The sequence below is a fragment of the Equus przewalskii genome, chromosome 1 (genome assembly GCF_037783145.1).
Source record: "Equus przewalskii isolate Varuska chromosome 1, EquPr2, whole genome shotgun sequence".
NCBI classification, from domain to species: domain Eukaryota; kingdom Metazoa; phylum Chordata; class Mammalia; order Perissodactyla; family Equidae; genus Equus; species Equus przewalskii.
In genome coordinates this window covers 132,941,438-132,969,050 of record NC_091831.1, presented here as the reverse complement: position 1 = coordinate 132,969,050, position 27,613 = coordinate 132,941,438, and the positions used below count along the sequence as shown (strand labels likewise).

Genomic DNA, 27,613 nt, shown 5'->3' with positions numbered 1-27,613 from the left:
GCTGATTACAGGACTAGAGTTCTCAGTGTTCTGTATCTGACACCTACAAAAACCTCCTTAACACTCAAGCAACTCTCTAATTAAATGAGAAGAAAAAACAACTCCTAAAATCAACAAGATAGATTTTTGTAACACTCATTAATGACTATTTACCAATACTGGTCATTAATTTAATAAGTATTTGAAAGCCTACCATTTGCAAAGTATAGTAGATAAGGTCCCTGCTATCAAAGAGCTAAAGAAAAAACACTAAAGTAGATTATATATAATGAATACTGAAAACTAAAATGTAAGGGAGGAATTAGTGAGTGCTCTAAGGGATACAGATCAGCTACAATTCATTTCGACAGCTATTCACTCAATATTCAATTCATTTAATTATTGACTATTCTCTTCTGTTAGGTCTTCCCTCATACGCCAGAGAAACTTTTCCTATGAACCAACCACAGCAAAGCCTCTGCTTTTGCTTTCTTGGTACTGTGCACTCTTCCTTTGCAGCACATATCACAACTTCTGATTAAGCATATTTTCATCAGTTTTACATTTTTCTCCACCACTGTACTGGAATCTATACATGACGTGAACCACATCAGTGTTGGTTTCCTGTGATTCTCTATGTCATTGTCTAATGTTAGTCTGACTATATTTTCCAGATGACCAGATCAGCCTCAGCAATTCTAGGTCCTAGAAGAGTCATGAAGAATGTGATGAATAAAACTCAGTCCTTGGCTTAAATGGGCTCAGAATATGAGCTTTTAATACAAAGATCCCCAGGGCTCAAAGGGAGACTATATTATGAAACTTACCATTACCACAAAACTCAAAAATTATGCCTATAACATCCCTGAGAGAAACAAGAAATTAGATGATTTTATATAATACTGTCTTGAATACAATCCCTGTTTCAAATGGAGATACTAGAAAGATGGATAAAAAGGTAAAAAGAATGTACCTTTCCATATTTGCCAAAGAGGTTCTTCAAGTCAGCAGCTTTGGTATTAGAAGAAAGTCCACTAACCCAGATATTTTTGGTCGAGCTTCCACTGCTACCACTAGTACTGCTCGTACTTCCTAGAACACATTTACAGCAGATGGTTAAGTATCTCAATCGGAATTGTTTTTTAACAAAATTATTAGGGCCACATTCTCTCAAAATCATAAAATCCTTTCACTTAATTTTGATAGTATGACCTTACTATATCAAAACCCTATGAATTCTCTATGATTAAAATCAAACACAAAAACAGACAATACAACTAACAAGGAAAAAAGTCTGAACATTTGTACACTTCCTACTGCATGAGTTTTAAGTCAAAGTGGATAAAAAAATCAATTATGTGTCTTGAACTTTTGCTGTTAATACTTTATACTCTCCCACTGCACTGAACAGAAGGCAACCAGGAGGCAGACTGCTTAATTACCTACAGCTGTTGTGGGCTTTAGATCCTGAGAAATTAGGAGTGCAAGAGGGAAAAGTCAAAGCAAGAGAGAAACTGTTTCCAAGAATTTAAATGTTTAATAACAAAGACTAACCAACCAGCTCATCTTCATTCTCTATTAGAGAAAGGGGGAGAGAAAACGGGATTACATGCAGCTGGGGAACTCTGGATTTAATTAAAAAAAAAAAATCTTCTAAAACAAATCAATTACAAGAATAAGACCAGAGACTTGGAAATCCTTTAGAATAGGCAAATGGTTATATGCATCATTTCTGTACTATTTCCATACACAAATCACAGTTTCATACATATAGATGCCGCTCCTTAGAATATAGGCCTAGCCAGTCACTCTTCAGTGCTTTTCTTCAAATGCGCTTTTAGAAAAGAGAAATTTTCATTCATTTGGTTTTATTTGGAAAAGAATTCTTACCCACTTTAAGAAAAACTGTACATAAGCAATTAAAGGTAACACTTTTTATAACTTCAAGTTATTATATGTACAAAGAGTAAAACTGTCAAAGCTTTAAAAAAATTACATGCCACAAGTTTTAGTTGAGAAACTACTGTCAGGGCAGACTTACGAGGAGACGACACATACCTGACTCAGAGATCGATAAGTATTAATGGGTGCTGCATTTCTGTTCTTAAGAAACACATTTCTCAAAGGGTCTGCTTTACTTTATGGAATGTTAACTAGAAATGTGTCTCTTTTTTATGTTACCAGTAACATTTGGGCCCAGTTATTTCTCTAACTACAGAAAAAGAAAATCTTAACAGGAAAACATTACGACTACTAATCTTCTAAATTTAAAGGATTGTATTTAATAAATTTATTATATCCAATCCATTAACCAAAACTTTAAGGGATGTGGGTATTGCAATTAATTGTCAATTACAAAATCAATCACCAAAATTTCCAACTACTAAAATATATCAACAAAATACACTAAATCAACCAGAGGATATATAACACTTCTTTTTTAGGCAGTGAAGAGGCATTTGAAGACTTTGCAGTACCTTAATAGTGTTATTTTTCCTTAAAATGCTTTTTTAGAAAACAAGAAATATTTTTCAAGTAAACAGCATAGTACAAGAAGAAACTATAGTGCATGGCCACAGGATAATTAGAGACTTCTCAGTACAGAAAGCAATCAAATACTGCACCTTTAAGCTTACAAGAATTTCAAATAAAATTACTTTCCTACATAAGACACCCATTAACCCAAAATAAGTCAAACTAAAATGCAAATTCTGAGGAACTACAACACTGTATGCTGGCTACATTACTAGAAGTGTGCCCTGATTTAAATAATGAAAAAAGTAAAACCAAATGTTACAGACTGATTTTCTTTTAACTACTGGACTCCACAACTATACACAAGTATCATTTAGAGCACACATTCTACTAAACAGAACAGGGAAAAGGTGGCGATGATATGTAGGAGTCACAAATGACTGCGACTAAAGAAAAAATACTTCTGAAATTATAATCTAAGAAAATGAAATCTCTCTATGAACATTCAACATAGTTGCTTCCACACAATGATAAAAAGACATACCAAATGGGTTTTCAGCATACGCAGCCCAGTTTACAAAGTCAGTAATTAAAGGGTAATGCTTCAATCACACTGAGAGTTTACTGTAATCTAACTTCACAGTTTACACAAAGGCCATCCAAAATTTTTAGTGCATCAATTCTTAAGGACTAAATGTCAAAGAAAACCCCAGGCAAATATTACTTTTTAATGAAAATATGCAATTTATTACTGAAATAAATAGGAAAAAATCCATTACCTTTGTCATCTTTGGATGATGTCTTGCTGTCTTTAGATTCCTTGGAAGAGCTAAAGAAGCAAATCACCAGAAGAAAATTGAAAACAAAAAACAAAAAAAACACAAAAATCGAACAGCTTGATATTGACTATATTTCAAACTAGTGCTATTCATACAAATTAACAATTCCAAAGGCCTAGATTAGGTTATTTGAACAAATGATTCCCTTAGGATTCTTGCACTGATTCTCCCCAAGATGCCTGAAGATCTAGATTTTCTGAAAATTCTATTCATGGCCATCTTCTCCAGATTTCAGGACTGGGACTTGACTTCATTTTGTGTTCTTAGGACTGACAGTTGTTCATTAACCATCATCACAAGGATTTTTAAAAATAAAACACAAAAAAATTGTCAATTTGAAAAAAAAAACAAAAAACAACAAAAAAAACCAAATATATGCTGACAATTCGACAATGCAATCAGTAGGACACACTGCATAATACGAAGATCTTGAAAATTTTTTTAAAGTAACTTATGACGGTCAAAAATATTTATAGGCAGGATCATAAGTACTAATTACTGTACATGGTCTTGAAGCCACCCCCTTAATGTAGAGTGATCTTATTGAATGCTGGAATTCAGTATCGTAAAGAACTGACATAGAAAAACAAACCTCTTTGCTTGACCAGAGGCCCCAGTAGACGAGGGCCCTTTCTTCAAAGTATCCTTTTCTTTGTCTCCAGATTCTGCTTTCTTAGAACTTTCTCTGGCTTCCTTCTCGACAGGATCACCCTTCACGCAGTCTTCCTTCTTACCATCTTTATGGTTCGCATTCATCTCATAATCCTTGCTTTCCTTCTCCGGGCTCTGTGCAATGGCGTCCTGCCCATCTTTTGGCTTACTTGCTTCAGAATCTGTAATTTTCACATTTTTACCTGTTTCTAGGAGGTCATCACCATCAAAATCCAGAGTGATGGCATCTTCAGCCTGGATTGTGACCGAGATGTTGTCATCCTCAGCTTCTTTCACAGTCGCATTAGCTTCCATCTCTTCATGAGCTGTGTGATCAGCCTCAGCTAGGTTCCCTTCTGAAGGAAGAGGTTTAGATACTTCTTGTGTACCATCACCAGAACCTGCTATATCTAAGAGGATTTAACAGGAATAAATATGGCAAAACAAGAAGTTTAAACAATTTCATATTCATAAGCTAGAATAGGACCTAGAAAATATAAAGCCAGTTATTAGCACTGATGGAAGGTTAGGAAAAAAACACAAGGGTATTAACTAACATAAACAATCCTTTACCCAGGATCACTTATTCTTCATGGAAAAAATGATTTCTACATATAAATACCAAACAACAAAAGTGAGGAAATGGTTCCATCCTGAGGATACCAGCTCTTCATTTCTGGTTATAAGTTAATGGCATATGGAAGATTTTTTTCCTCCATGAGATAGTGACAAATGTGCAGATTTGTTATTCAATGTTCCAATCATCTCGGGAGTTAACCCTCATGACCTTCAGAATTCCCATGGTGACGTCTTGAAAGGTCACAGTCTGAGGCTATCAATCAGTCTTCAACGTGTTTCAGGGACCCATCTTTTTCGCTCTTCTTATTCAATTCCTGAGTAGTCCAGAATCGGATGGAAAACTGCTACAGAAGGTTCCAAAGGTGGCCTGCTCCATAACATTCGGGAAATTGGTTATTTCCAGTCTTCATCCTGTCCAGTCAGTCCCGCAATTACCATTTTCAAAGATATCTTGCGTTCCCCCAGGATAGAAAGGCTTCGGGCATGTGAGATTTGCAGTCAGTAGCTTGACTTCATCATGGCTTCTAGGCTTTTTATTCTGCCTTGCTTAGAACCTGCTCCACGTCCTTGCTAGTCCAAGGTAGGATCCTTTCACTTCTGTCCAAGAACTCTTCCATAACCTCATACAGACCATATATATTGCTACTGATGTCCCTGGAATTGTATTGGATGAGACAGGTCTCCTAAACTACTAAAACTGTCAGAAGACTGTATGAAAGTTTCTCTGAGCAGCAAACAAAAAGTCAGTCTCCTGATCACCCACCATTTTTAGGACTAGTTTTAAAGTTAATTATCCATTACACACCAGGACTCCAATAAGCACGTATGAGTTACTGCAGTGCCAGTCTTAAGGATGTAATCAACTTACCGTATGCTAGAAGTTATTTTAAAAAATAAGATTAAAAACTGGGTTAAATTAAAATGGCATTGTCCACTACAGTAACTGATATGTACCATTAGGTTAGAACATATCGCAAGTGTTAAAAAAGAAAAATTAAAACCAATTGAAAAATAAAATCAAGATGCTAACTCAATTCACTAAATTGATAAATTTGAAAATGAACTCATTTCAAAAATAAGCCTTCAAATAAGGAATGCTTTTTTTTTTTTACATAATTTACTGTTTTTCCAAATGTCAGCAATTTTTAAACTCTACTTAGCATCAAACATACCTTTCTCATTTTCTTCTTCCTCACCATCCTGAAATTCAAAGAATAATCAAATGTAAAATGAATTCATTTAAAACTGGATTTTAGTAATAGTACAAAATCAGTCAGGTTAAATTGGTGTGTAAGTTAATAATAATTAGGGATATCTATCACTAACAAATATAGGATATTCCAATCAGAACCAGAGCCCTTTGAGAGAAATGTGGCACATGTCTGGTATATACAATTTTAGAAAAGAAAACAGTTAAATCTTTCAATGATTAGATCAACAACAAACTGGATTATTTAGTTTCAGTTTTCAAAACTAGCTTACACAAACTGAATTTTACCCATATCAAAGAGCTGCCAATAAAAAGACTGACCTGATTATTTTATGTGGCTAAGTTCAATGGCACTGTTAGGGCGTACTATTCAAAACAGGACCCGAAAGTATAACCTAAAGACATACACTTTCAAAGGCTTGAATGCATATTATAAGCAAAAAAAAAAACCCAAAAAAACACTCCCTTTTTAGGCATCCCAGAAGTAAGAAGAATGGTTATCAAAGTAATTAGTTTCAAATTATTCACTCCTTTTTATCTGTTGAAAATGAATTCATAGCTGTCACATAGACACTGGTGGGCAGCCACTTTAAAAATGGTACTTGTGCTATAGGTAATCAAAACAAGCAACTCACACACTTTTAAAAAATTATTTTGATTTAAAAATATGAATATCTTCACCTAGTCTAAAATTAAGCATGTGCTAGCCCAAAAACAGCAATATCGCAAAGGGAAAAACCTGTATTTATTCTACCAAGCAAATACTGCAAAAATCACTGAAGTAATCACATCAAGAAAGAACCAACATTTCCCTAAATTAAAGATCATAACAAATAAGCAAAATAATACACATGATGATTTCAATAATGGATGTTTTCGTTTATAATAGTTTAAAATAAAAACTAAGTAAAAATAGACCATTTTCAGTCAAGGTGGTGTGAGTTTTACAGTACGGGGCTTTACAGTAGTGGCTCTCAAACTCTGAGACTGTATCAGAATACAGTCCTGTATTCTGAAGGGCTTGTTAAAATACAGATTGCTGAGCACCAACCCCAGAGTTTCTGATTCAGGTCTGGAGAGGGGCTTGAGAATTTGCATCTCTAACAAGTTTCCAGGTGATGCTGATGCTGTGGTCCAGGGACTACACTATAAGAACTACTGCCTCATGGGGCCGGCCCGGTGGCACAGCAGTTAAGTTCGCACGTTCCACTTCTCGGCAGCCCAGGGTTCACCAGTTCGGATCCCGGGTGTGGACATGGCACTGCTTGGCAAAAGCCATGCTGTGGTAGGCATCCCACATATAAAGTAGAGGAAGATGGGCACGGATGTTAGCTCAGGGCCAGTCTTCCTCAGCAAAAGGAGGAGGATTGGCAGTAGTTAGCTCAGGGCTAATCTTCCTCAAAAAAAATAAAAAAAAAAAAAAGAACTACTGCCTTAGAGTGAGAGCCTAGCAGTGAAGCAAAATTGAACTGTAAACAAAACTATAAATAGCATATTTATAACACAATTTTAGATTCACATAAAAGCATGCATTCCTTAAAAATATCAAATATTTTACTATATGCTCAAAATTACATTTGGATAACAATCATATTTTTAAGAAATCACTTTAGAAGATTTTTCAACTTTAAGTTAACATGCAAGTGCCCCAATTAGGGTTTGACCAATTGTTTTACACACTAAAGTACTACGAAGGAAACTAAAAACATTGAAACAACAGAGCCACAAGCTTAGGAAGAAAAATAGTCCAAAACAAGTAGATTAATGGATTGATAGCAATGTGAATCCTATTATCACATAAATCCATTAAACTGTGCTCTAATAATCTCTTAATTGTTGTCCTGGAACAAACTGTTTGTACTGGAGTTTAGTTTTAGTCATTACATTTCTAACCTGCAATATTTGGAAAGGAAAGAAAATGCTTTAACTTGAGTGGAGTGGTAGGCAGCGGCAGCACAGAAACAATGTGTTAGCCTAGAAGGATCGATAAAGCTTTTTCTTCCAAACTCTTTTAGTTTAGTAATGTATCTTGGAGGGGTAAAGTGGAATACCTTAACTTTTACTTAAAAGCAGAACAAATGAACTTCAAGAACACAACTTGCCTCTCCCTTGTCTACCTGTGATGCCAACAGCACACCACTTTCAAGTCATTCTTTTAGAGATGCAGTATCAATAGGTTCAAGAAAAAAATGGCCAAATTATTTGCTATTTTAAAAAGTACTGTGGTGTAAAAAACAAAATCCTTTCTGCTGTGTAGTTCCTGCCAATTAGAAATGTTATTTCTAGCTGCTAAAATAATTGGTAAGGCTTTGCCTTATTTTGCTGAAGAGCTTTTAGTTATTTCTCCTAATTATTCAACACGTCTTCTGAAGGGTTTCATAACTTTAGTTCCTCAAAATAGTGCTAACAGCAGCCTTATCACATAGACTGAAATGGGAAAACAGTCTGACCCAGCTTCTGGAAAACAAAGTGATTACAACGGAGGTGAAGCACGAAAACAACTAGGGTAACGTAGGAAAGCCGAGCCACACAGCGCATGTTTGTTTTACTGCTCAGTGTGTGCAGTAAATACAGCACTACTAAGGTTAAACCACAACTCCTAAACAAGCCTACATATCCTCGCAATAAAGAAACAAACCAGGAAATACAAGAAAGACAATGGAAAATTTTTCCTGTCTAAACGATTTATCTGTACAGACATGACATATACCTTATTTGAAAATAATTTTCCTCCACTGAAAACAGGTATTTTTCAGAATGAGGAATATAGTAAATAAGTAATACAATGTAAAGCATCCTTTTAAATTAACTACTTTTTCAGTTTGTCTTGAAAAAATATAATATTTCACATATGAAAATGAAGCAAATGCTCTGTAAGGTAGGTACTCATGTTACTCATCTTTGTAGTGGGATCTACAACTGTTAGTCAAACGGCGAAAGTCACATACAAAGTTTCTATTTTTGTTTCATCCTAGGAGCATCAACGGCTAGGAAGAGACAAAGACAAGCCAAGGACTTATTTTTCACTTAACAAAATGTTTATTATATATCCATTCTACTACCTTCTCTAGGTTAACCTTGTGATACAGATACACATATATGCTAAGAAGATCTCTTCTGCAAGGCCTCCTTTCTCCTGAATTGTATGTAAATACTGTATTCAACCTGACTGATTACAAACCTTCAAAATAACCCTAAACTACTAACTGCCTGCTATCTGGCAATATGCTAAAGATGGTGGGAAATACAAAATACCTGGCACATAATAAGCACTCAATAAAAATCTGTTGAGTAAATCTACTGAATAAAGGTAGTCTAAGACACTGCTGTTTTACAGGGCGTTTGTATATACTGTAAAGGACTTAACTGCAGCACTGCGTAAGAATGACGCAATTCAGAGAACCACATTCACCAGCGTGGAGTACTTACAGAATACCAGACTAGGCAGCATGACACCTAGGTATTTATCCTGTCTTTTCTACGGAAACAGTTTTACTCTGTGGTGTTGTCATCCATCTATATGAATTTTACCTATAAAGTAGAGATCGCATATGACCTAAATAGGAAGTACAGGATTAAATAAGACGATGGGTGTAAAGTTCTCTGTCAACAGCAAAGCACTACATGAGAGAGAGAGAATAGAGGAAACTTTATGAGGAGAAAGATAAATCTGGCTTTGACAGGTATACAGACTTCATACAACATAAAAAGGGGAGGCCCTTCAAGTTAGCGAAACCTTAGGGGCAAAGGGAAAAAGAAAAAGGAACATACATGACGTGATCAAAGATGACTGAGGAGACTGAGACTAGAGGAAATCGTACAGAAGTAAAGCATTAGCAAATACAAACATTTCTGAGAAAATTCTCAAGTAACTGGTATCTTCCAGCTGGTAAAGCAATTCTACAAATAACCATTAATTGCACATGTACCATGTGCCAGGACCTATAATTAATCCTCACATCAATCTAGCAGGTAAGAATTATAATGTTCATTTTATAAACATAGAAATTGACTAAGAGAACCTGCCCAAGTCACAATATTGTAAGTAACAGAAGTAAAATTTGAACCAAATTCTGTCTAGTATGACAAACTGCCTAGAGGCTAACGCCTAAAGGCTAAAGATTTAAGCATCACATGAAGGCCTGAAGACTGGCTTTAAAGAAATACATCCTTATACAAAAATATTGCCTATTTGCTTGTATTTCTTAAAGCAAGTAATAGAAGGATAAATCACGAATTTTAAAAAGTTTACCAATAAGAGAATGGGTCAAAGGGACTTTTTTGAATATATCTTATCTTGTAGCTTTGACTTTGGAACCATGTAAATATTTTAAATAATTACAAAATTAGATTAAATTTTCTAACTTTTTATTTTGAAATAGTTATAGACTCACAAAAAGTTGCAGATTAAAATTTTTTAAAGTAATACTTAAATATTGAAAATAAAGTGAAAGGCAACGTAAATATGTATTAGTTGGTGAAATAACCGTACGGAGCAGAACTAGTCTAAAACACAGTAATTTGTTCATTCCTAGAGGGGTATATCGGTAGGACAGACATAACTGGGGAAAGAAAATCTTAAATTATTTTCAGTAATCATATTGGTGGTGGTATTGGTATTATCATTCTAAGACTGTTGTCTGTGTACTGTGAGATAAAGGAAATAACTTAGAAGTAGCCCTATGAACTCAAAATCTATTTTACCTTAAAAGTAAAAACAAAAACAAACAAAAAAACCCCATACACATTCCCTAGCACTGTATACTGAAAAGGCCTAGAAAACACGAACATCCCTACCACTGAGATTGTCATCTTGAAATACCATCTACCCCTAAAAGGAAAAAACAGCTCATTACAGGTCTGGAGCAGGAATGGAACATCATTACATTCCAGAAAGCAATGGAGCAATCAAAGACTACTAAGATTATGTTGAAAGAACTCAAGAGCCAACTTGAAGAGGCTCTAACTAACTACAGAGGGACAATTTGAGCATTAATAAGAATAATAACTACGATGGACTGAAATACATTAAACATGTTTAAATCCACAAGTTCAAAATGAAACTAAGGGAGAAAAAAGGAAAAATTAAAAACTTTATTATCACTGTTGGAGATGCTAATGAACCAGCTCATTATTCTGAAAATTGGTAAATAAAAGGAAAAGAATCAAACATATATCCTGACTTTCCTTTCTAAACAGTACCATTGGGTAATCAAATAGTAAATGAGCAGAAGTTTCTCTTTCTAGTAACACGCCAGCTAATAAATAAAAGGGAAATGATAGAATATCACCACTTTGATCACCATAATCAATGGGGTATGGCTCATCAATAATTGGTACCACCACTAAGAAGATACAACCAGACATTATATATATCCAAATGGAAGAATACAATACTACCTATGAAGTAGGTGTGAGTGTTTGGGGGGAGTAGGAGGGTGCCCTGAATTGGACGGCAAGCCTCCAGATCCTAAAACCAACTTACCAATTTACAGGAAATACAGTAAACAGAGGAACACGTCCAATGACTCCACAAGAATGTAATCAGCAAAATAGAGACTTTGGGAGCTCTACAGCAAGGGGTGGCAAACTCCACTAGATGCCTCTTTTTGTAAATATTTTCATTGAAACGGCCATGTCCATTCATTTACCTACTATCTGTGGCTGCTTTCACAGTACAACAGTAGAGTTGAATATCTGTGACACAGACCATATGGCCCATTGTGACTAAAATATATTCTACCTGGTACTTTAAGAAAAACTTTGCCAACACTTGCTCTATAGGATAAACAATTCCATTTCTTCAATGAATAAAATAGTGGGGGAAAAAAGATGGAAGGAAAATGTATAGATTAAAAGACACTTCAATGAATCACGATGTATAGATCACATTTATATCTGGATTCAAATAAAACCTATAAAAACAAAAAGAACTATAGACAATTGAACATTTCACAACCAACTGTATATCTGATATTAAAAATTTTATATTAGGAGTGAGTGTAAAAAATGAAAGATTTCTCTTTTAGAGATATATACTCAAATTTTTTAAGCAAAATATGGTGTCTGGAATTTGTTTCAAAACAATGCAGAAAGGGGAAAGTGAATGGAGATACAGATGAAACAAGACTCCCCATGAGCAGACAGTAGCTGAAGCTGGGCAATAGTGACTATGTAGTGTTCCTTGATGCACACAGTAAGACGACAGATTCAGTAGGCATGTTTAGAAGCATTAGATCACGATGGAACCCACATACATCTACACATGTTTCTAGATGTTCCCTTATACATTATTCACAAGACGTAAAGGTTATTTCACTTAAAGAAACCGTCTCTGAAGAGGTAATCTCCCTATCTTTTGATAGAATAAGGCAAAACTTGCCCCTTGATGAGAAATAAATAACTGTTCTTTCACTCTCAGGATGGAATGGGAGCAAGGCCATCTCTAGCCCATAAAAATTTGTGAAAATTAGAAAGAAGCACCCATTTCTTAAGATAGTTTACTTCCATGTGTTAAATTTTGCAATAAACATACTGCAAACATATTATGTGAATGGGGACCCTTAGATATGAAGGCTTCACACAACTCATAACCTGCAAAACTGTAGGAGTGGCCCTAGATGGAAATTAAAAAGCTAGCTGCCAAGAACATGACGAGCTCAACTCCAACTTTTTTGCAAATTAGTAATCTAGAAAAGAACTCCCCCTGTTTGAGAGTTAATCTTCCTCATCTTATTCTTTATCACTCAGAAATGAACATACTTGGGGATAGACTTTCACAGTTCTAACATTTCCTTCCTGAATATTCCAAATTATCAGAAACATTTCTCCCTGAAATGTAATTTCTCCCCCTCAGCAATAAACACAGAGAGCCAATGCAGAGTCTCACCAGCATTTATGGCTCACCAGCATTTCAAAGGCAAGAGAGCTGCAGGAAAGAAAGCATGAGCAGAGGCAATCAGCTAAGCAGTCCATGAATAAAGCCCCACTATATATTCTTCTAGTAAATATAACACTGAGGAAATAACAGACCTGATCACCATTTTTTCTAAATCTAGTAAACAGAGGGACCTCCTATCTCTATTTGAAAGTATACTATTTGAAAGTATCCACTAAGAGGGTGCATGAACAAGGGGTTCCTGAATACGGATATGAGACAAAGGATAATCTTTTTTAAAACCCAATAATACTCCAGAAATTGAGTTATAAATGTTTGTTTATAGCATCTGTAAGTTATGCTTTAAAATGTCACTATGTATATCACATATACCAAAAACAAAATTTAACACACAACAGAAGAGCAGTCATTTTCTACATACACCCTGCAAGTAAACTTCAAGAACAGAGATTTTTGTACTTTTTATAAATACTATGCCCATTCTAGGAGTGTTAAATTAACAAAAATTTACATAAAGCTTTGACAAGGATATTAGATTAGAACTTTCTAAAAATGCTTTACTTTATACCAAAGTGACAGAAAAAAAGTCAAGGAGAGTATAGACTTCTCAAAAAGAAAAAAGAGTTATGTTTTACAGAAAGGATGGACTGTTTTTATTTTTATTCTGAAAATGGTAGATTTTATAGTAACTTCTAATTACCTTTGCGGCAACAGAAATTTCAGCCGCCAATTTTAAGTATTTTGTACACACCACACAAAAAACGGAGCATTAAATTTAAGGCAGTTTTATGAATTAAAGAATGATGAAATCAAAATAAGATTCCTTTTCCAAGCCTTTCCACCCACAATATTAAATTCATAGGACTAAATATAAACTTACTTGGGCTGTTAGAAAGGTATCATCTTCAGCTTCTTGAGCTTCAATTTCCTAAGTAAAAGGGTATACAATAGCTTTGCTTTACAAAACATCTGGGTAACACGAGAATGCTTTTATGCTATACCCGATTATCACTTGCCTCATGTTCTGTAGTGTCTATGATACTGTGGGTACTAAGGCAATGCTTAATAATTCAGACTATATTTTTTATGTCAACATAAGACTTAGTCACATTGATAATTAGAAAAATCTCTTCCTTGAGCCCTTCATTTATCAAGCTAGGTAGAACAAAAGTGTTCCAAGCATGAATACTAACAAATACTAACTCCCCAATCCACTGATTTTCTTAAGACATACTAACATAGTTCAAAGCACGACAAATGACCTATTTCACTTAAAGAAAAGATTTCTGAAATTATATGGTTTTAAATTAAACTTTCATAAGTAATTTCCTCACCTTTGATAATAACCAAAGAAATGCAAATTAATCTTTTTATATCTACTAACGTAGCAAAAGGAAAAAAAAAAACTACCACCAGGTAATGTTGACAAGGTCATAGGAAAATTGGTACACTCATTCGCAGTGGGATAGCAAACAACTTATAACTTCAACGTCCCAAATTAAAGTAGTGGCTATTAGACACACAGAAAGCAGTCTAATAAGTTACAGTATAACACACAGACTGTAAAGTCATTATAATATGTTATGTGAAAATATTTATAGAATAAATAGCAATTTATGGCACAATAACTACTATGAAAAAATATAAACACATGTGGAAGATAATAAGCAAAAATTAAAAAGGTCCTCTTAGGTGGTAGGATTATGGGTGATTTATAAATAACTTTAAAAATACTTTTTTTGAAAATTCTGAGACTTCCACATTGAACTAGAAAAAACACTTCTTATTATTTAGTACTTAAATTTATCTGTGTCATGTTTTAAAGAAACTGGCTAAAGACCTGACTTTCGATGTCCTCTTTTTCTACATCTTCTATTGCTTCTGCCTCTATTAATTCATGAGCTCTCTTGTTCTCTTCTGCAGAAAGTAACTCCTGGGAATGCACATTTTCTTCTTCATTTTCACCAGATTCTTCAGAGTCCTTTAGTTCGTCATTTCCATCTTGTTCATGTGCCTCTTGATTCTCCAATTCACAGTCCTTTTAATGGTAAGAAAATTTGGTACAACTAGACGCAAAGGAGTGTAGGCTTATCCACCAAATGTTTTTTGGTAATTTACATCTCTAAATGTTTTAATTTTATCATAGTTTGACAATATTCCCAAAGTCAAAGTTCAATCATTTTACCTTACATATTAACTGTCTTTAAAAATAAAGGGGATCCAATATCAATGCCATTAAACCACACATCTGAGTTCCCAAATCTCTCACACTGAAGTTCCCACTAATTGGATTGCTACCGGAGATGCTCTCAAGTTGCAGTTATTTAATATTTACCAAGTCACATCCAAGGAGCTGTCCTAGAAGATGTGGCTTCAAAGAAATGACTTGATTTCTCCAAGTGTTTGATTTTACGTCAAAGACCCTGGAAGTCTTATACATTATAACACAAAGTTTACTTCTAATTAATAATAAGGAATCCCAACTGTTACACCAATGTCTGTTCTTGAAAAATATGCAAATAATTAATTTAGTCTCTGTGAAGGAATGTCTGTTTGCCCTTCAAAGTCTATGGATACATAGTACTTCAGTGGAAACTAAGAAAAGCAGCCATCTGCGGAGTTTCCTCTTTGATTAACTGCAGAGAAAGAGGTGAAAGCAATGAACATTCCTTCCTCCTTTCCTATTCTTATAGTAAATCTAGCAGATTTAAGAAAAGACTTCTGGGTTAAAAGGGGGAAAGGGCGGGGGCATGACTATTAATCACTCATACCGGAGCTGCAGTGAGGGAAAAGAAGTTTCTGAGAGGTGGGTACAGGAAGGAACATGATTGTTTTGGAATCAGGAGTGCTTGGGGAGGAGGGCTTCTCTGTGACAGGAGCTTTGCCCAACCTCACCACGTATGAGTCGGGGAACACTCGGGATTGAAAATGGAGTAGGTGGTTGTATGACGGGAGAAGAATAGATGCAAAAAACAATCAAGGGAAGTCACTGAGGGAATTTCATCTAGTCTTCAGTGCCATTTTGACTAGTCTCCTCACTCATAAATGGAAGCAATTCCTATACTATTCACATATCTAGGCAATAGGTGACATTTACCCACCACTATTGTGTAAATTCCCAAATTACCAACTCTGGGAGACAAGGAAAGTATATTCACTTAATATCTATCAAATACATCACATATGCTGATACTTCCAAAGCTGAAGAGAAATATAAAGAAGAAACTGAAAAAAAGAAGAAGAAGAAGAAACTAAAGATAAATTTAAATAGGATTTTTACAAAAAGCTCTTTTGTTCTGCTTGACATTATGAGCAGATTCATTTAAAAAGAAAAAGGCATCCTTTGCAGCACATATAAGAGACAGTACTATTATGCTGAATAGAAATATATATCTCCTCATAACATTTCAAATGACTATAACATTTTTATGAATTGAAGAGCTAAAAGAAAGTTAGACATTTGAAAATTAAAAGGTTTTTTCCCCAAGTCACAATGTTTTTCCAGCTTATGGATAATTTTTGCTTAATTATACACTCACGAATGAAGACAACTAGAGAAAATAAGAATAAAGGAACACACCTAATAGAAGATACACCACAAGGATGACAGAATACTGAGACTGAAGAGTTCTTAAAGGCTCAAACAAAAACTGACTACAGGCATGCAATCATCAATTTTAATGGATCCCTGGGCATATATTTCCTAAAATTATCTGATTTCAGGGTTAACTCTTCAACCAAACATTTCTTTCTCTCTATGCCTACCCTCAAAGTGCAAGGAACAAAGTACGGGGTGTGTGGTTCTGTGCTGTGTGTGTAATATGGGGAGGGTAGAGAGCAAGGCAGTAAGAGAGATGGGTGGGTGAATGGACATGAGCTGACTTCACGGTGGAGCACACAGACATCCAGAGACGTTATGACAATGTGGACTAACTGGACATAGAAAATGGAACATATGGGGGTATAATGTACATAATTTAAGAACTCTGCTCATTAAATAATTCCTGCAAATGCCACAATGCTTAAGACCTAAATGATCAGTAAGTAGCAGATCACATTTCCTTAAAATGAAAATGAAACGAAAAAACCTCTAACTATGATTAAAAATAACTTAGTATACGGAACTGCCACAACCCCAATTAAAATTACATACTTTATTTTTCTGGCTGGTCAGTTTTGAAATACATTATCTTTTAGCCAAAAAAGACTTAGCTTATTTATCTTTAAAGGGCAAAACAAATTTCTTAATTTGATCTTTATCAAGTAGCAATACATCAGCAATTTTTTCTCTCCGTTTTAAGGACTACAGTAATCTAAATTCTGCATATTACATACAAAAGCCAAATGCAATGGGCAATGAAAAATAAATTATCAATATCCTTCATCGCAGCACCTTGTCCAGGAGCTAACACGACGACTGTCCTTTAGCAGTTCCTCTGGCCCGCGTCTCAGATTCCCACTTAAAGGCCTGGACAAACATTATTATTTTTAGCTTTATGTCTCATTTAACTAAAGATAAAGTTATTTCTTATATTTCTCAACTATAAGAATTAATGGGATTGACAACATTACATAAGTCTCTCTCTTTATTTTACCTACAGACTTCAGTTATCTATTGTTGAGGTAAAATGCATGAATTCATCATGCAAAATACTAGGCTCAAAATAAACATCTTAACCTAAGTAATTAACACTTTACCTTGACAAAAGAATCATCTTCCACAGAAGCATCTCCACTCAACTCATCTGCTTCCTGTTTTTTACCTGCGAAAGAAGGAAAATGGGCTAACAACCGATCCTTTATGACTTCAAGAGCAAAGAAACATTCAGAGACTTTTACCCCACAGTATTAGTCTCCACGCCCAAATCATCTAACAAAGCTAATAACAACTGCTTATAAACCAGCCAGTCACAGCTGTCCCCAACTGAAAAGCTTTATTAATAATGTCATGCTGTTTCACTAAAATAAACTGTACAAATAATTAGTCTTCCACACAAACTCATCATCTAACTGACTTGACATGTATGATCCGTTTTTCTTTACACCATTAAAATCCTCTATCCTCAATTGTCCCAGAAGTAGCAACACCTTTCAACAGTATTCTGTTTATATAACCAGACGTCTGATAGCTATTTTCAAGATTCATATCCCCCACAAAACCTCTCCTAAGTTCTCCTCTTCAAAAAGCTTTCTCTGAAATACAATCCTCACACTTGAATCTACACCTTACAACCCATCGGTTCATTATACATTGCCTTGTACTCTCAAGTACATCTTGCTTCACCATTTTAGAAAATAAATTCCTTAAGTACAGTGATTGCTTTTATGCTTATTTTATATTTCTCCAAAGGCCTAAATATAAACAGTGCTGGGCACTTAACATAATGAGTGATTTAAATGATTTAAAGCAACTAGAAATTACTTTAGACTGAAAACTGTTACTAGCTTCCAGACAGACTACAGGCCTCCCCAACCCAACCCTCATCTTCGAAACTTTGCAAATTGGTAGTTGAAACATTAAAAATGTTCTCCACATCAAAAAAAAAGTTTTCCACAGAGCCAATGTTAAAAGTTTATGTTTTCAGGCTAGTCCACAAAAACCTACTTTTAATAACCCATAATGTATCAGAAATGCTGTAAAAAACACAGCTGCTGAACCTTTAGTATCAAAAAAAATGTTTCTTTAATTCATTTATTTTGAAATGTGAATGGATGTTCTTTCCTGAGGCCAACTAATCAAGTTTTCCCTTGGTCTAAAACAGGAACTGCCATGTATCCATCTGAAGCTTCCACAACCCCCAGCGTAGAGGCTAAAGCTGCGAGGTAATGGCAAAAAAAAGTTGGGACACCTCCCTTAACCTAGTCTCCTCACTAGCCCCTGTCTTTCATCTACTTCCAGTTCAAAACCCTTTCCTCGAACGAGGGATAAAAAAAGAAACCAGATCCCGCTCCTTCCAGGCATGAAAAAACAAGATTAAGAGTGGAGATTTTTCTTTTACCCACTGAGGTCAGAGAGCTTGCTTGTCCCTGTCCCTGAGGGGCTGTGTGTGGTGTTCACTTCCTGTGTAGAATGCAGTGTTTGCATTTTAAGGAAAATAGAAATTAGAAGTTACTAGAAGGGCAACAACTAAGAAAGCCTGTTCATCAGGAAGTGTTTATTAATCTACTAAAAAAAAATAGTAAGTAAAGATGCTCCTTCCCTGAAAAAGAAAACAGTATCAGATGAGAAAGAGCTCACTAAATTCTTCTATCACATTCTGAGAGAGAAAGTTCCATAATACAAAAACCTTCAAGATGCTGTCTTTTGGGAGAAATAAGCCTTTTAAAAATACAGGATTCTGCCCCCTAACCTACCCACCATAAACCCTTAAGAGTAGAGCTTTGGGGAGAATTCCCTCAGATCTTTTGTAAATACTGTCTTCTCCTTACAACTATAAACTGCTTTACAATTTGCAAAGCACTTAAAAAAAAACCCAACTGATTTTTCCAGGGACAGGTAATCATAATTTTACAAAAGGGAAAATGAGTCTGAGAGGTTAAATAGCTTGCCCAAATGACGTTGTCAGAACTGGAAGCCAAGGTTTCTCATTTCCCATCCTAAATTCTTTCCACTACATCTTACTATGACCTACTTAAAAGACATTATTCTAGTAAGGAGTGGTTCATTAACTCAATTTAAAGATACTGTCTTTGAAAGGACAGCCCTCAGCATAAGGACAAACTATGTACACTCCATGGTGAATTTCACTTGCATGAGCTTACTTAAAGGAAAGTCAAATTACATTATAGCAACAAAAACACCACCAACAGTCACTACCACTGCCTGAGTGGCTTCTGTGGTCCAGGCACTAGGATAAATGCATCAGACATTAATGTATTTATTTATTTTTATCCTCATAACTACTCAAACTATTATTCCCATTTTGCAAAAGAGGAAACTGATGCTGAAAAGTTAATCAGATTACCAAGCTAGTAAAAGCAGTGCTTCGACTGAAACCTACGCCAATTCCCACTCCTCAAAACCTAGCTCCAATGTGCCAGTTTTAAAAACGTTCTTTTAGTGTAAACAGAGGCTCTAAAAGCCACATCTATAAAATTTTAAAATGAGAGACTCACAGAGATTACATAACTTGTCCCATGACAAAGGCAATAAGAGGCGGAGGTACACAAGAAGGCCCACCTTTGCCCTCTCTTACTGTGTTTAATAGCTGTATCCCATGAAAGCACTGGACATTTAATGTGTCATCCTCTTGGAAACATAAAAACCACAAGGACAGGATTTTCAAACATAGTGGTAAAACTGTAGCAATAACCTAATAGGTACACAGTATTTAAGAAACTGAAATTTTACACACTAGCTTTGACTCCTTGCACAGTCTGTAACTCTGGGCTTGTTTTACACATGTTGAATTAGAAACTTTATTGTAATTTCTTCCTTTATGAAAAAAGTATTATCCCTTCCCCATACAAAATATAACTCACATTTTAAAAAGCTATGATGTTCAGTATTCACCCCAGAACCTAGTACCATGCTATACAATGAGCAGGTTCTCAAGCATTACATATTTCCTGGCTGATAACGGAGTAAGTTCTAGGGTGGACGTTAGTAGTAAACAAGGTCTGGATTTCTACTCGGCCCTCACTGGGACACAGGTAAGAAGTGACATGCCAGTCAAACCAGCATCGGGTACAACCCCATCCCATCAGAAAGAACTGTAAACTCCAACTTTAATGACGCTACAAAGTAAATCTACAGATTCCTAACTTTTATGATGTCACAGAAGAGAAATAACTTGAAAGAACCACCAAATCCCCCTTCAATTCCAACAAGCAACACCACCTTGGACACAGTTTTGCACAGTCAATAACCATTTCTGTCCCCATCTCCCATTTGAGCCTGTGCTATCAAAGCTCCTTCAGCAAATTACTCAACTGATCTTTCATCCCTCAGGGAACCTGGGATGTGCCACAGAAATGTGAACTGGTCCAAAGGAAAGCAGCATAACAAGGATGAGGGAGCTAACTCAACGTTTAATGGAGACTGAAGCCTCACTTTAATGCTTTGAGGAAAAAAACTAGAAAATAAATTGAGCAGCAAAGATAGGCTGAATAACAAAACAAAAAAAGGAAGCAAAATTAACATATCTTAAACTATTATTGTAGTAACATATGGCTATTTTAAAATTACATAAAGTATACTGCAATGTTCTTGTCATGATTTCAGAGTCTAAAGTAAAATGGCAAAGTAAAAATGTATACACCAAGGAAGACGATGTTAGAAACAGCTCCTTATTCAAGCAACATGGATTTGTATAGGTCCACAGATCCTTAATGAAACTGCTGGGGCCAGACATGTTTCAGAATTCAGAAATTTCAGATTTTAAGAGTACAATGGTGTAGATACTATTTATTAATTTAAACCTCCCAGCGGCTTCTGGAACAGCATCTCTCAATCAATCACAGAAATATTTGTGCAATGAAATATATCCATATTCACATCAAATGGGATAAAACAACATTGTAAATAGCCTCATGTTTACCACCAAACTAAAGAAAAAACTATCTGTTTTCAGAAATTTTCTATTTCAGAATTATCAACAAAAGATTCTGGGTCGTAAATTGGTTTTCTCCTCCAACAGCAAACTGGTCTTTATAAGGGTTTGCAACTTTCCTCTCCAAGTTCAGAAATACTTCCAAAACAAAAACAAAAAAAATCCACTTAAGTAAACATTAAAGTAATTTTGCCCAAAAACTTGGTGGCTGAGTAACTTTTCCTCTTAAACATTTACATAAGCTATGAAATATAGAAAATGTTCAGTCACAAAACTTCTATTGGAGAAGAGAGGGGAAGATTTAGAGCATAAGCCTAACCAAAAACATTAATGTTTCCAGCAAAAAGTTCTCCCCAGGTGCACACAGTATTCTTAACAGAATAATACACTATGCCTTGTGTTAATTGTTTGTACATGTCTTAACCTCTCTTCAATTAAACTGATATTTTACTAACAAAATCATTTTTCTAAAAGGCCTTGTACATTGTCTTAAACATAGCAGTCATCCAACATCATTTTATAATTTTTTAAAAATCTACACTAAAGATAATTCACACTCATTATACTAAATCTGAAAATATCAGAAGTACATTTTTAAAAATCTCAACTTTGTCATCTAGAGACAACCAAACTAAACACACACACACACACAGATTTTAACAGGTAGTAAAAATGTAACTGGGTTCTTAATGGGTTACTTTTCCATTCTGTCAGTAAAAAGAGAATACTACTGATTAACCCTCAGCACTGTTGTGAGAAGCAAAGCAATATGAACGTTTTTTGAAGACTGTAAAGTATGTAAAACAATTTTCAAACTGACGGGCAGAAAGAAAGATTAGTGAAAATGATGCTACATTTCAAGTAACTCTAGTTGCATGAGATTCAGCTGGGGAACTTTCAGAACATACTAACGCCTGAGTCTCCAACAGAGCAACCAAAACCAACTCTCAGGGGGCAGGAGCCTGGTACGTGCATTCTTCAAAACCGAGATGACTCTGATGGAGAGCAGACTGAGAACGGCTAGGACGACTGAGCAGAACTAGAGTCAGAGTGAGCAGAACAGAAGACGGAGGTTATTGTTTCCAGGCTCTCTAGACTGGAGAAAACTTAAGCTCTATCTACTTTTAACCAGACATCATGAATGCTGTAAGCCTATTTTAGCCATTGAAAAGGAAACAAAAATTTTTTTAAAAATCCTTTAACAAAAACCTTAAACATAAACATAAGTGTAAAAGTACATGCACATGTATGTGCACACCTTACATCAACAAGATGTTATCTGTGATAAATGCAGGGTGGTGGAATCATGAGCAATTTTCGCTTTTTTGTACTTTTCTGGTTATCCAATTTTTAAAATGAAACCATTTCACTTTTATAATCTGGAAAACAGTACTGTAAGCCATAATGCAAACGACTATTCCAGGGTACCAGGACTGCCACGTAAGGCTAACTCAGGCTGTGGAGTTTATGATGTGAATGGTTAACTCCTGGAATTGCATGATACTGAGGCGCTTTTATTGTAATATGTGAGAATTATAGTATAGTTGATTAATAAGTAAATTCTACCCTTAAACCCTTTAGCCATTGTTCAACATCTTCATTAAAAGTCATTTCTCATGCCACCAACAAAGAATAATGGTTCCTCTTTCCTCTAATTCCTGGACAATTCACACTTTATTTTACACGAGTTCATTAAGGGGAGATAGTCTGAAGTCCTCTCCCCTAATTCAGAACGCCTAGAAGATGACCGACTTGGCAGAAGCACACCATCTGAAATTACTAGAAAACTGTACCTATCTCTCCACCTGGATCTTTGACACACTCTGTATTTGCTATAATAAAATAGCTGAAAAAAGTACATAAGTCCTTTGATGATAAACATAATGCATTATATACAACTGCAAAAGGCAAACACAGGCTTTAATGGCTGAGGTAAAAGGCTCTGATTTCGTGAAATGAAAATGACATACACGGCTTCTGAGGCTGGACAATACTCCAGCAAAAGTTATGAGGCTTTCCAACACAGCAACAACGGGGTGAGGAATAAAAGGACACTGCAATGATTCACGTGTTCTAAAAGTAAATATACTTCCCATATCAGGGTTTAAGGAGAAGGCACTAGTGTGTGGAGAAAGGCACCTTAAAAAGAAAGACTGTTTGGAAGACAGTGAAGACTATTAATCTCTGATATATGTGATTCCCACAAAGAAATATGCATTAAAATAAGTGCCAAAAGAGATATTTTTAAAAGCAATTGCTAAGAAAGCCATCAAATGAACCTCAGTATTCATTCAGCAAATATCTTCTGAGTATCTATTATGTGCCAAGCACTATGCTAGGCATTACAGAGATTACTGTGAATAAAAGATTATGTCCTCACCCTCCCAAAGCTGCTAGCTAGTAAGTACCCCAAAACATCTGACAACTCAGTCTCCAAAGCCCTTTTCAATGCCAGTTCTCAGTAAAGCCTACTTAACATCCAAACCTACTGCAGTCAGAAAAAGGCAAGAGTTACAGTACATTATGACAGCATATTATATTAAAGGCAGTTTATGTGGCTGATTACTAAATTCTCATTTGACATACAAATTTTAGAAAGCTTTCCACAATAAACATGGTTACATCGTCTGTAATATTTTCCACACAAAATTAGGCATTAGATGGTTAGATAAACGTATAAGCCCAAATTATACTTGTTTCAATAGGGGGAAAATCATATTTTATAGAGCACTTTGAATCTTTTTAAAGCCTGCATGTATTGCAAACAAGTTTCACCATCAGTAATACTGCATTATACATAATTCTGAATACTGTACTGATTAACCACATAAAAAGCTTTTGCGAAAGTTTAAAGGGGACTCTAAAAGTTGAAAATCCAAAAGAATATGATATGCCATTGTTAGGTGAATCAAAAGAAACTTTAAATCTATAATCTCTAAAACAAGCTAATGAGGTGTTAGTTCTACCTGTTTAACTGCTTTCTTACCACACACCCAAATAATACGACAGTAAGTCTCACTGATGAAGGTTTCTTCTAGGTTACTTATTAAAAAGTTCATAGCAAATGGTGTAAAAAGACTCAGATGGGAGACCCAATCTAAGCTACAAACTGTTTCACCCGATTAACTGCATGCAAACGGATTTCATAAATATGTCGATTACAGATATTAGAATCCACTATAACATTATCAACATTTACTACAAGTTTCTACTTGTAATAACTGCATTTTAAAAATATTTCACAGTATACTTAAGAACGCAGATTCCTTTTCCTCTAATCTATCTAAACAACCATTTTCATACACAAAATTCTATAAAGAAATACTGACCCTGCATTATAAGAGAATGAACTTAATATTTCACCTAAGTAATTTTTCCAGACCCATGAAGCTTCTCTCTTGCTTTCTTAACAGCATTTCACTTTTATTTGCTACATTAAGATTACCATAAGAATTATTTATTTTCCTGACAAGCTGCTATATGATGCGTCCTGCTGGTGTCCACATGACTGCCTCTAAGTAATCCCTTTCTTTGCTCTTTTCCTTGTCTAATCATCTGTGCTAACGAACATCTATACTGACTGAGGACCTATGAGCTTTCCGGTTCCTTCCTTATACATCTATTTTAGTTGAACAGAAAGCATTTTTATTCTGGCTCCTGGATATATATGATTATTAAATTTCAGAGCTAAGAGAGCCTTACAGACATCTAACAAAATTTCCAATTTTATAAAAAACAAAACAGACCCATTGAAGGAAAAATTATATGACCAAGGTGAGATTATTTTCAAGGGAGATACTGCTAAGTGAAATGAGGTTTGGCAAAAAGAACGTAAAGTAGCAATTCAGCAACTAGACTGAAAAACTGAGATCACACTAAAATGTTTAATTTCTGAAATCCTTGATTCTAAAAATCTGTTAATTATTGATATTTTTAAAAGTTTCCCTATTCAAATTTGATTTCTAAAAATTAATTTTAAACTTAAATTAAAATTTTAAAAAACCTTATTTATAAGCATCTTAGTGGTCAATTAATTCAAACTAGATTCTTAGTTTAGGATTTACATTACGTTCTTTCTAATTCATAGGATTTTCAGAACAATGATAAGTGGAATTCAAGGAGACAGGAGCTATCTATCATGCACGTCCCAGAACAAGTCTCATGAAATACTCGGTACTAGCCTGCCACAGACAAATGATTAAATGTTACAACTTGTAACTAAAGACTCCAATGACACCTTAACATAAGAGTTACGGAAAAATAAAGTTCAAGTATCCTTATAATTCATATAAAAGAAAAAATTAACATGTTGACTATATATATAATATATACATATAAATTTCTAAAATTACTATCAGCTCAAATAATTTGGGACTACAATACACAGCATCTGTCAAACCATCACAATGTGCTAAATAAATGACATGAACGAAAATCACTGTAAGAAACATGGTTAATTCCTGATGTACTTTATTTCTGAATTTTTTATGCTTCCTCATTTTGAAACATCCTCTGGTTTGCCAGCAGAGGCTTCTCAAAACACAGGGAGATGTATCTATCCGAGTGAAACAAATGTATCTCTCAGAGAGATACACTGAGTCAGAGTTAAATTAAAAGCCACAGATCTTCAAGATAACTTTGTTACTCTTCTAAACTCTATTTCCACCTCGCCATTCCCATCCAACCCAGGAAATGCTTCTGGGCCCTTTTCAATTTCCTTTGGCAGAAATAAGGGACTCTTGCAAACCGACGGACTCAACTGATGGCATCAAGATCTGCCTGGTGCTGAGACCCACACAGATTGCTTAAGATCAAATTTTAATATTCCCTTCTTTTCAAGGTTGATCCATTCAACCATTTCACTGTAATTGCAGTCTGGTCCACAGCAGATAGAGTAGCACTTGCACCGCTTAAAACAATAAAGGAAGGTAGATTTTTTAAATGCTGCAGCTGTCTATGACACACTCTACATGAAATTTGTAGGTAGGTACCAGAATCCAGATACCCACCATCATGTCCACCCTCAGCCACTGTCCTTATGCAAGGGAGGGAGACATTTCTAATTATTCAAGTGAAGATTTCACTTACCAGAACCTTCTAAAAAATCTAAGTCCCATTTATATTGTCCAAATGCTAATTTAAAACCATTTTTACCTATTCACTAAATCACCATATCCTGGAAATATATTCTGGCCTAGTTTAAAAGTTATAAAATCAAAATCTTTAACATATCCCTACAACTTAAAACCTCTTTTTAGCTAATTAATCATGGATTTTTTCCCTACCTTGTTAGTATGATTGGTGAGGTCTTTTGGAATTTCACTGAAAATTAGAATGTATAATGGCATAAACGCAAATTAAGTTCACCAAGTCAAACAAAATACTAAACATAAAGGTTATAGAATTTTAATTTACTAGAGAAAAACAGCAAGGAGCCAAGGTGAAAGATTTGGTAGGAATTCCATCAATACTCTGCCAATTGTGGGGCAAGGTAGACATGTATGAAACTGAATTTTATTCTTCAGGGCTTCACACTATGAAGGAAGAAACATTAGGAAACTTTGTAATTTTTTCGGAAGCAATAAAGAACTGGTCTCACTTTCAGGTCAGCTTCAGCCAAATCTTAAGGGCTACAAGTCACCCAGAGCCTGGCAAAAGTAACTTTTCTTCCTTGACCCAAGAAGGCAGAGTGCCAGAGGGAAATAGCAAAGAGTAGCACTATATAAACAGGGCAAGTGGCACAAGAGCAGAGGCAAGTTATATAACCAAAATATATTTTAAAATATGTTCATAACTCGTAACAACCTTTGCCTTTGGTTGGTTTCTTGTTTGGAGTATCAGTTGAAACAGTTAATTCAATATTATCTGGATCGCCTCCTTCCTCTTCAATAGCCTACATTAGAAAGAGAAGTTAATATGCTACACAATCTATCTAAACTTATTTTATAAAAACGAAATAAAAAAATTAGCAAACCTCAAGCCTCAGGACATTAGAATTGCCAGTCATTTCATAAACCGACTTCAAAAAAGAGCAATTAAACTACACGAAGGAGAGAAACTTTCGGGGGGAAATACCATTAGGTATCACATCACAAGGAGTTTTAAATTCTACCGAGTCGAGATCATTACATATCACATACTGTATTATCAGACTGAACAAAAGTCTAAATATTCTCGATTGCAGAAAAGTTGCTAGCTACGGAAGTAAATAACTAAAAGGAGCTTTCCTAATTTCTATAATGCAAACTTCTTTCTCCTCTACTACCATTCCAACGCTCACTCAAATAAACCAGAAAGATAATCAGGGATGAAAAAGCAGATTATTGCGCTGATGCAAAAACTGAAAACCCAGCGGAAAACAAACCCTCTCTCTAACCCACCCATCGACTCCTACCACCAATGCCCCCCCAAGATGGGGAGGAAACGGTTG

General features: G+C 35.2%; 1 protein-coding gene across 6 annotated transcripts in view; it reads right to left on the bottom strand.

The window, feature by feature from the left end:
* SLTM (SAFB like transcription modulator) overlaps positions 1-27,613 on the bottom strand; it is a 68,749-nt gene that overhangs the window by 39,924 nt on the left and 1,212 nt on the right. For 2 of the 6 annotated variants that reach the window (XM_070578902.1, XM_008526753.2), the window contains exons 2-9: positions 26,989-27,076; positions 17,330-17,394; positions 14,472-14,669; positions 13,512-13,559; positions 5,696-5,723; positions 3,886-4,300; positions 3,234-3,283; positions 953-1,071 (exon numbers count right to left, since the gene is read on the bottom strand). In XM_070578902.1, the coding sequence (XP_070435003.1) occupies positions 953-1,071; positions 3,234-3,283; positions 3,886-4,300; positions 5,696-5,723; positions 13,512-13,559; positions 14,472-14,669; positions 17,330-17,394; positions 26,989-27,076 (1,011 nt within the window). Of the gene's footprint in view, positions 1-952; positions 1,072-3,233; positions 3,284-3,885; positions 4,355-5,695; positions 5,724-13,511; positions 13,560-14,471; positions 14,670-17,329; positions 17,395-26,988; positions 27,077-27,613 lie in introns of all 6 variants that reach the window. The other 4 variants (XM_008526754.2, XM_008526752.2, XM_008526755.2 and 1 more) reach the window with 3 other exon arrangements.